This window comes from Halichoeres trimaculatus, unplaced genomic scaffold, assembly GCF_033239565.1.
Source record: "Halichoeres trimaculatus isolate MK-OKI-2021-1 unplaced genomic scaffold, fHalTri1.1 fHalTri1_scaffold_11, whole genome shotgun sequence".
NCBI classification, from domain to species: domain Eukaryota; kingdom Metazoa; phylum Chordata; class Actinopteri; order Labriformes; family Labridae; genus Halichoeres; species Halichoeres trimaculatus.
The window spans coordinates 2,655,316-2,664,557 of record NW_027437189.1 but is presented as its reverse complement, the minus strand read 5'-3'; the positions used below and the strand labels follow the sequence as shown (position 1 = coordinate 2,664,557).

The 9,242-nt window shown below is 40.0% G+C and overlaps 1 protein-coding gene across 5 annotated transcripts in view; it reads right to left on the bottom strand.

The window, feature by feature from the left end:
- Positions 1-1,127: 1,127 nt before the first annotated feature.
- sulf2b (sulfatase 2b) overlaps positions 1,128-9,242 on the bottom strand; it is an 87,297-nt gene continuing 79,182 nt past the window's right edge. For 2 of the 5 annotated variants that reach the window (XM_074680943.1, XM_074680944.1), the window contains 10 exons: positions 7,943-8,147; positions 7,330-7,426; positions 7,151-7,245; positions 7,014-7,073; positions 5,426-5,595; positions 5,188-5,330; positions 4,858-4,981; positions 3,924-3,972; positions 3,697-3,753; positions 1,128-3,336 (listed from right to left, as the gene is read on the bottom strand). In XM_074680943.1, the coding sequence (XP_074537044.1) occupies positions 3,306-3,336; positions 3,697-3,753; positions 3,924-3,972; positions 4,858-4,981; positions 5,188-5,330; positions 5,426-5,595; positions 7,014-7,073; positions 7,151-7,245; positions 7,330-7,426; positions 7,943-8,147 (1,031 nt within the window). In that variant the 3' untranslated portion in view covers positions 1,128-3,305. The remainder of the gene's footprint in view (positions 3,337-3,696; positions 3,754-3,923; positions 3,973-4,857; positions 4,982-5,187; positions 5,331-5,425; positions 5,596-7,013; positions 7,074-7,150; positions 7,246-7,329; positions 7,427-7,942; positions 8,148-9,242) is intronic. The other 3 variants (XM_074680945.1, XM_074680946.1, XM_074680947.1) reach the window with 3 other exon arrangements.

The following is a 9,242-nucleotide window of genomic DNA, read 5'->3' as shown; positions in this document are numbered from 1 at the left end:
TATCCTTTTCAAAGAAAGCAGCTCAAACAAAAACACCCTGAGCAGAGATACGGACAGTTTGGCATTTGACACTTTATTCACAAACTAGAACCAATCACTGTGTCCACAGGTCGGTGGCTGACTGTACAGGTGTGTTAGATCAGTATTAACATCTGCTGCACGCCGCAGCTTTACGTCATCCCTCCATCCTCCAATCAAAGTGCTCAGCAGTTTGTCCTTCAGTGTGTGTGTGTGTGTGTGTGTGTGTATGTGTGTGTGTGTGTGTGAGGTTCAGAACCAGTCTCAGCTGGTCCAGAACGATAAGATGCTAGTGCGCTTGTCTTTATAAAAACACACCTAAACATTTACAAATACATTCAAACACAACCAGGAGATAGTTGTTAGACAGCAAATAGCACCGCAGAGCAAATACATGTGGGGTTAAAAACAAAAATAAAAACTCTACAGACTCACACAGGAAGGAAGAAACCTCCTGAAACACTATCACACTGTTAGATAGGGATCACATTAGCGCCCCCTAGAGTGTCTCCTTCAACATGAGGCCACATCCAGGGACAGAGAGCGGGAAATGTTTCTGTAACACAATAAATATCAGAGTCTGGAGTTCATCACTTTCAAAAACTGAACGATTCCAATTTTGATAACCTCGCGAGCGAATGGTCAGATTACAGCTAGCGTTAGCATTCAGCCACATTCAGGCTAAAATTAAGTAAAATCCAAATACTTTTGCCATTTAACTGCCACCTTTCCGCTTCAATAGTATTAGCTTTTAGCTGCTAACAAGCTAAAAATTGAAAGTTGAGGAGTTGATGTTGGTTTTGAAATTTAAACAGCACATGTTGTATTTCTTAATATTTAGTTCTCTCTAAATGTTAGCATTTAGCTATGTACCAGCTGAAATTAAGCTAGCAAAAAAAAGCAGAAAAAAAAATGTTTTTCCCGATTTCTTAACATTAGCTCTCAGCTAAACTAAAAAGCTAATAGCAATGTTGGTATTTGAGGGGTTGATGATGGTTTGAAATTGAAACAGCACTGGTTGTATTTAATAACCATGGCAATGGCTAATGTTAGCATTCAGCTGTATACCAGTTCAGATTACACAAGGAAAAAACGTACTACTTTTTTAAAAATTTTGCACAACTTGTACTTTCAAAAACTAGCTTTTAGCAGCTAAAAAGCTAATGGTAATATTAGCAGTTTCACCCACCAGGTAAACAACAGCTCATGTTAGCATACTAGCTGAAATAAACCAAATTTACATCTTAATTGTTTAACCACTGCTGATCTTTAGCTGCTTCTTGGTTAGCATGAATTTTAGCAAGTAAGATGCTAAATGCTAGCTGTTGACTGATTTTGGCAAATAGGTTATCAAATCTAATATTCATCCTGGTTTTAACATTTTCACATTTTTAATTGTTGAATAATCGGGCAAAGAGTTACGATGAATTTCAAACAATGACTTCCTTGAACTCAGCAGTATGGCATAACAACTTCTTTTGAGCCTCCGATGATACATTAGCCAATCAGAGAGCTTCTTTCGGTCACATGGTGAGACTGTAACGTTTAAATCAAATATGAAATGTTAAATCTCTTCAAACAAGAAGCATCAACAGGTTTATCTGTAATGAAACTTAGTGATGTCTGTAGAAGAGAGACATGTCTTCTCTCGTGTGCAGGTGAAAGGCATCCTGGGAAATGTAGGAAATTGCAGCTGAGTGGGCAAGAGCATCAAAAACACAACAAAACAACTTTTTTTTTTCAATAAGCACAAGAAGGAGATAAGGGTGAAACAGTGTAAAAGTGTCTGATGGAGGTTTTAACACTGATTTAAACACATCTGACGTCCGGAGATTCAAGTTTTTTCAAACATTAAAAAAAGTCTGTCTTTTTTTTCAGAGAGATTGATGCTTTACCAGAAACACCAGATGTTTTTAAAGATACAGAATCACTCTTTGTGCGAATCCAGTCGTGTTTCCCACAGTTGAAACTTTATATTTCATATCTTTTTCTGCTGTTTCTGATGGTTTTATGGGACAAATGGACGCCAGATAATGAGAACTAAAAGAAGAAACAACTAAATTCAGAAGCAGATGACGTTATGTGCAGGAAGTGTTGATATTTGATGATTAAAACAAGTAAAAAAGACAAAAAAAGTGACACAAAACTGGAAACTTCAGGGCTCCACAAAACGTCTGTAAAAAGTTCCAGAAGCAGTGACATCACTTTGTAGTCCTTTTTTCATTGGCTCCCAGGTTAGCAAGCAATTCACACTCCAGCTGTTTGATCTTTTGTTTTTCTTTTAAACTTTAAAATGTTCTCGTCATTATTCTCAGGGCTGCAGCGTTGCATCATGGGAGCTGTAGTCAGTCACCAGGTTAGTACAACCTTTAGCTCTGTCGTCAGTAAAGACGTCGGTCACTGCCGTGGCGACCGACACTCGAGTTAGTGGAAGGGATTAAAAATGAAAAAAAAAAGGAAATGACATCACGCAATGTAAAAGGGGTGATGTCACAGTGTTGGACAGCGAGGGGTTGTTCATTTTTGCACCCGTCTCAGTTTAGTAGCAAACACAAAAACAGGAAATCAGGTTCTTTAATGTCTTCAGAGACGGTTAGAGGGGCTGAATATGGACGAGGGAAACAAAGATGGCCGCTGGGAGGTCACCTGAAGAGGAGGAGGAGGAAGATCGGAATATTTTGCTCTCAGGTGACAGTATCTTATTTTTAAAATGTGAAGAATGTAACAAGAAAATTCTTCCTTTTTCTTTCTTTTTAAGTTTGGACTGAAAGCTAAATTTAGCTTTTACAAGTTTTAGTAAAAAATATGCTGAATAGTTTTCACAAAGGACTTGAACGGGGTATAAAAACAAAAACTGATTGTTTCCAATGAGATCCAGCTTAAGATATTAAATCAAATAAAACATAATATGATAAGGCAGAAATTGTGTTATTTTTAAAGTTACTCATGTGTAAGTCAAAACCAAGGGGAAAAACCCTAATGATCAATGACGTCTGCAAATTCCTCTTATTTCCTCTGTCTCCTCCTCTTCATCTCCACTCTACCGCCTCCTCCTCCTTAAAGGAGCATGACGGAGGAGGAGAGAGGAGCACCTGTTGAGGGTTTCGTCCCAGCGTTTCCCTGAGCAGCAGGGTCAGAGGGCCAGAGGATGTCATGGAAATGGCAGGATGGTGAGGTTGGGGGCGTGGCCGTCGACCGATGCCTCTGGCGTCGCCTCAATGACCACGCCCCTGCTCCTTCAGGCTGCTGTGGGTGGGGCCAGGAGCCTGCTCCAGAAGTCGGGAGGATCAGCCCTTCCAGCCGTCCCAGATCGGACCTCTGCTTGATAGAAGACAGAAACTCTGGTCAGGTCCTGGCTACAGTCCTCAGGTGTGATTGTTACGTATGGTGGTTAGTTTGTTCAGAGACAGACGGAAGACTGAGGAACATGCAGAAACAAGACAGCTGCAATACTTCCAGTGACCACTTGGGGCTTTGAATTAAACTAACCCAATCTGATGTGCCCGTTTCACAAGCTTTTTTAACTTTGATTCCAGAATATGACATTTCAGAAACTAGTGTCAGACTAACACTGTGGACAGACAGACAGGTGGACAGACAGACAGGTGGACAGACAGATGCAGCATCAAAGCAGTAAGCAGAACTCAAGCCAGACGGTCTACGAAGAGGAAGACTCACAGGGTTCGAGACGATGAAGGTTTCTTGACTCTCGGCCACTTCCTCCTTTCAAACAGCCTGATGCAACAAACACACACTGAGTTACGCACACACTCAAACACGCTCTCACACACTCTCTCAGCTTCACCACCAGCAGCTGCCAGCTCCATCAGGAAGTCATGCAGCATTCAGAGCAGGAAACACAATGTGTGTAGGTATGGGATTTATGTGTGTATGCGTGTGCGTACCTGTAGTCGTCAAAGCTGGTGTGATCCCGCCCACCTGAAGGAGAGAGATCTTTTTAGAGAAGAGGATTTTGAGTTATGAGACTGATTCAAGATGATTTCTACACGTTTTCATTAATAATGTTACAAAAAATCAAGAAAAAAGACAGTGTGTGAGTCTACCTATCTTTATATCAAACAGGGGACCTTTGCATAATTTCTTATCCACCTAACGGGAACAATTAAACAATCTGGGGACATTTTAGGGTCCAATGTGTTTTTATGGTTTAACTGATGCTAAAAAGGAGGCCCATGATCATCTAGTGAGTTAATTTTGATTTAGCCCCAACAAATTCAACTGGCGCCCCCTGCTGGTTGAAATTTGACAAATCATAAAGACAATTCTTCATAGCTGCTTCCATTGAACGTTAAGACCATCAATAAAAGGTATTTAAGGCTAAATCCCCCACTTAACTTCATGTTATTTTTTTCAATTACCCTTACAAATTTAATTGCAAATTGCCACAAAATAGGGATTAAGTACAGAATGAAAGTAGCTATTTTGAAATATTTAAAATATCAAGACGGATATTAATTAATTAGATTTTTCTAAATGTTAATTCAACATGTCTTTCAGTTTTTGTTAAATGAAAGCTGCTAAAAAAACCCTGCAGATTTGAAAAATTGAGAAAAGAAATACCTTAAATTTCACAAATTTGTGTTTTCAAGTAAATCAGTTATAACAGCTGACCCTTAAGATGAACCCAAAATTAGACTATTAATCAAGCTGGTGTATTCTCGGTCTGCTTGGTGGGGCTGTGTTTGAGTTTTGTATATTGTTGAAGTTTTGCATATCTCCTGTTATTGATAACTCAATAAAAAATATTTTCCTTGAACTAGCATGAAACATTATGTAGCCTAAGAACTTGTGTAGTTGGAGTAAAGGAGTGTACCATACCTTGCTCTAGTGAGCGTGTGCGAGGGTTACACTGTTTGTGTCCCCGACAGCCTCTGAGCTCCATCAGCTGAACGTGGAGCGAGTTGAGGACGGTTCGATCTAAAGAGCTGACGGCGTTAATCAGCTGGAGACAAAGAGACAAAGAAAGAAGAAACTAAAATAACATAATTTCAACCATATGATCAAACTTTCAACACCTTGTTGTTCAGGATCATTACAGAATAGGAAAACAACGACCACAAGATGGCAGCAGCTACCTTTCAGAGTCTGGTTGGACTCATCAGAATCTTTGCATTGGGGTTTAAAGGACCAAAGGGGGAATGTGTGTACCTGGTAAGGGTCTGTGTTGAGGTCAAAATACTCCAGGAATCCGGTCGCAAACTCACAGAACAGAAAGTTGTGTGACTCGTTGATGGTCCGCAGACACCAGTACGTGTTGTTGTTGGCGCTGGTGCAGGCGCAGAACGGACCCACTGCAAGGTAAAAAAAACCACAGACATCAGCCCAGACGTTTCACCCCAGGTCACTTTATCACATTAAGTTAAAAGTTAGTTTGTTTATGTCGTACGTGTCCAGTAAGGCGGCGTGTGCCAGTGCTGGTTATCGTGAGTGAAGCAGGTGAGTCCGGGCATCGAACACGTGTCGTTGTTCCTGATCCTCTTGATCATCTTCCTCATTTTCTTCCTCCTCTTCTGCTCCTTCATAAGCCACGCCTTCTTGTCCCGAGCCCCGCCTTTCCTGTACACGTAAACACACAAAAAATATTATCAAATTATTTTATTGTATTGTATTGTACTCTTTTCTATTGTATTCTATTCTTTTTTATTCTAAAGTTGCAACAATGTAATTTTTCACAGATTTGAATCCACGCAGGTCTGAATTTCACCTCATGATAATCATGGGCCCAAAAAACAAACAAAAAAAACAAAACAAAGAAAACACACAATAGCAAAACTATTCTGATATTTGTCAAAAACTTGGATAGGCAAAGTTATAACTTAAGTGAATCTTTAATTTTACTGTTTATCTCTTCCTTGAAGCTCTGAACATGAGCTCAAGAAGGTGAAGATGACTGTGCAAAAATAAAAAAAGAAAACTGAAATCTAATCGAGTGTTGGTGTCTTTTTTTCAATAAAAATTGTCTCATTTGACTCAATTTGAGCCAAATTCATCTGACAGGGCCAGAAAAATGTCCTGATTCTAGATATTAAAAGACAAAAATGATGCCCCCCCCCAAAAAAAATAAAAAAAATGAAAAAAAATAAAATGAAAAAATAAATAAATAAAAAAGTAAAATAAAATAAAATAAGAAATTTAAATATAAATAAATAAAGAGATTAAATTAAATAAATCAATTAATAAATAAATAAAAAAAATCAAAAATCTGCAGATGAGCTATTCTCGTTTCAAGGAAACTTTTAGTGCACTGTTTCACCCCATTACCAGAATTTTTCAGAAATTCATCTTGAATGTGGAGTCCCTCAGAGATCTATTCTTGGTCTTTCAATGGTTCAAACTTAGATCTGATCTCCTTCGTAAGTCATTAGCAACTGCTACTTTGAATTCAGCGATATGTTGATGATACACTGATTTATCTGCACCATCAAAAAGAATGACAAAAATTACACCTTGTTCTAAATAAATGTTCACCCAAAAATATACTACAAATACTTGTTAAATTTCAGTCTTTTTGGGTATAACTCTAGGCGCACTTATTTTAAGCTGTTAAACTGATGTGAAGGTCCAAAAAGTGCAGTTCCTTGAGTGTCCACTCGTGGTCCCCTGATCAACAACAAATGCTGATATGTTGAGAGCAGGTTGGCTGATCACATTGTCTTATATTGAGTCTTTTATAAGACACAAACACTTGGTTAGATTTTAGTTTCTGCAGTTCCTGAACACTGGTCTTTTACGGAAATCAAAAATTCCCAAACTTTAGTATTTCACTTCCAACAACATGATTTACGCTGTGGTAGCTAGCTAGCTAACAACCCTGTTGCTGCTTTTGCTATTTCTTTTTTCATTCTCTATTTCACAAAGAGAAGCAACAGATAAAAAGATTTCAAAAATAAGTCAACTGTTGAAGACGGACCTAAACATCCTGAAAAAAAGACTCTGAACGGGTGTGGATGAAGATGGATGAGAGCTGGGCTCACCTGAAGGGGTGGATGTTTCCTCCTCTGAACCTCAGCTTGTTCTTCAGTTTGGACTGATACCTGAAAAACAAAATCCAGTTTAAAACCAGACCAGATATACTTCTGACTCCATCACAACCTGCTACTTCACCACCTACAGGTATTTATTACAGTCGCACTCCAGGGGGCGGGCCTTCTTCAGGTGACCTCTGACCTCCCTCAGGTTCTTTATCTTTGTCTGCAGCGTCTCGATCTGACACAGAGGCAAGGAAATCAGTCAGGAAATCTTAAAGACGAAGTGTGTGTGTGTTGGGGATGAGCGAGTTCGTTGTCTCACCTCGTGGTCGATGTGCAGCTTGTGGTCCTTCCACGCCTGCAGAGACTCGTACACCCCGGTGTCACACTTCACGGTGGCGTTGGACAGAATGGAGCATCTGCAGGAGAACAACAACGACACGCTGACTCTAACGCTCAGGCGTTTCTCTGGCGGGCAGAGAAAGAGCAGGGCAACGCCAGAAGCTGACATTTATTCCTGACGAGGAGGACGCTCTGCTCCTGAACGTGTGAGCGCTTACATGAAGGATTATTTGTCTCACTAATTCACACCTCATTGATTCAGCGGAGTAATCAGAGCTCCATCTGTGCTGAAGAGTCTCATTTAGTCATGATTTATCAGCTCTTATACAATCTGAGGCTCCCACCACGCTTTGGGACCAGTTAAGAAAATTAGACGACGAGCTGATGGTTCAGTTTGAGGCGACTTCACCCAGCAGGGACTCCTTAAAACTTTAATTAATGCAGACTGTATTTTTCTCTCAGAAACAAACTTTCCCCACAGACACAGAAGTCATTTGAAGGTTATTTCCATCCATTCTCATCCACTCATCCAGAATCCAGTCCAAAAAAAGCAACGATTAAAACCCCACAGACGTCTTTTCACACATCCTCACCTGTGTGTGACTTTGAGGGAGTTCGAAGGCAGGGCCACGCCGGTGGGAACTTCCCCCATCCCGCTGAACTCGTCCTCAGACTCCTCTGTAATTGGCTGAGCCCAGTCGGCCCCGCCCTTTGTGCCATTGTTACCGGGGTAACTGTTCACCATAGACACCGAGCGGCTGTATCGGTTCCTGGAGTAACTCTTCAGGGCTTTGAACTCTGAGAAACACACAGAAAGTTTGTTTTAAACTTCATCACCACATAAATTCACTGAGGAAGCTTCTCCTACTGCTGCCAGCTCACAGCTTCTGGCAAATAACAGCAAAAAAATAACATAAATCCTTAACTAAGACAAAACACTCAAATGCAGAGAATCAAGAGGGGTTGCAGTTCAGACCCCGGACACTAGAGGTCAGCATCTCATCAGGGAAACAGCTGCTCTGACTGGAAGAGCTGCAGCAGGGAAAGTACACTGAACACTTTTATCTGAGCAGGGACAGCTTGGAGTTAAGAATATTAAACCAAAACACACAAAGACACCTTCTCCCAGCCTCATTACAGCAGCTTAGCCTCATGCTAAAGTCCAAGAATTACAGTAAGACTCTTACTGACCGTGACTACTTCCTGTTTCAGTCTGTGTGACAAAAAACTCTGCAGAACAAAAGTCTCAAACAAGCATAGCAACTTAAAGCTGGCATTCGAGGCCAGAGAAGCACAAGAGAAGTTTGCTCTCATTTTACATCACATATCCGTAGGATGAGGAATTTTTTAAACTAAAACCAAGGAATAAAATGTGAAAACTGCAGCTTTTGTATTTAGGATTTATATTTGAAAACGTAAAACAAAAACACTGAAGATGAGAGCGCCAACTTCTGTCTGCGTTTGGAAAAACTTTACACTGCTCAGACAGCTTTTTAGGTTTTGATGTAATGTTTGATTTCTACATCAGACAATGTCAAACAAACTGTTTCAAAATTAGCTGTAATCTTTCTGTTATTTTACCAAACTGGTTAGATGTTCTCTGGCAACTTCTCTGGCCTCTGTGGTTTAGGAACAAAGATGGATATCAAGAAAAAAAAGTTCAAGACATAGTTTTTTTTGTTGAAAATCTGCCTTTTAGAAAACTAGCATAAAACATTTTCACGGGCAGCTTCTCTGGCCTCTCTGATTTAGGAACAAAGATGGATATCAAGTAAAGTTCAAGATGAAACATTTTTTGTTGATAATCTGCTTTAAAGAAAACTAGCATAAAACATATTCTCTGGTAGCTTCTCTGGCCTCTTTGGTTTAGGGACGAAGATGGATATCAAGGAA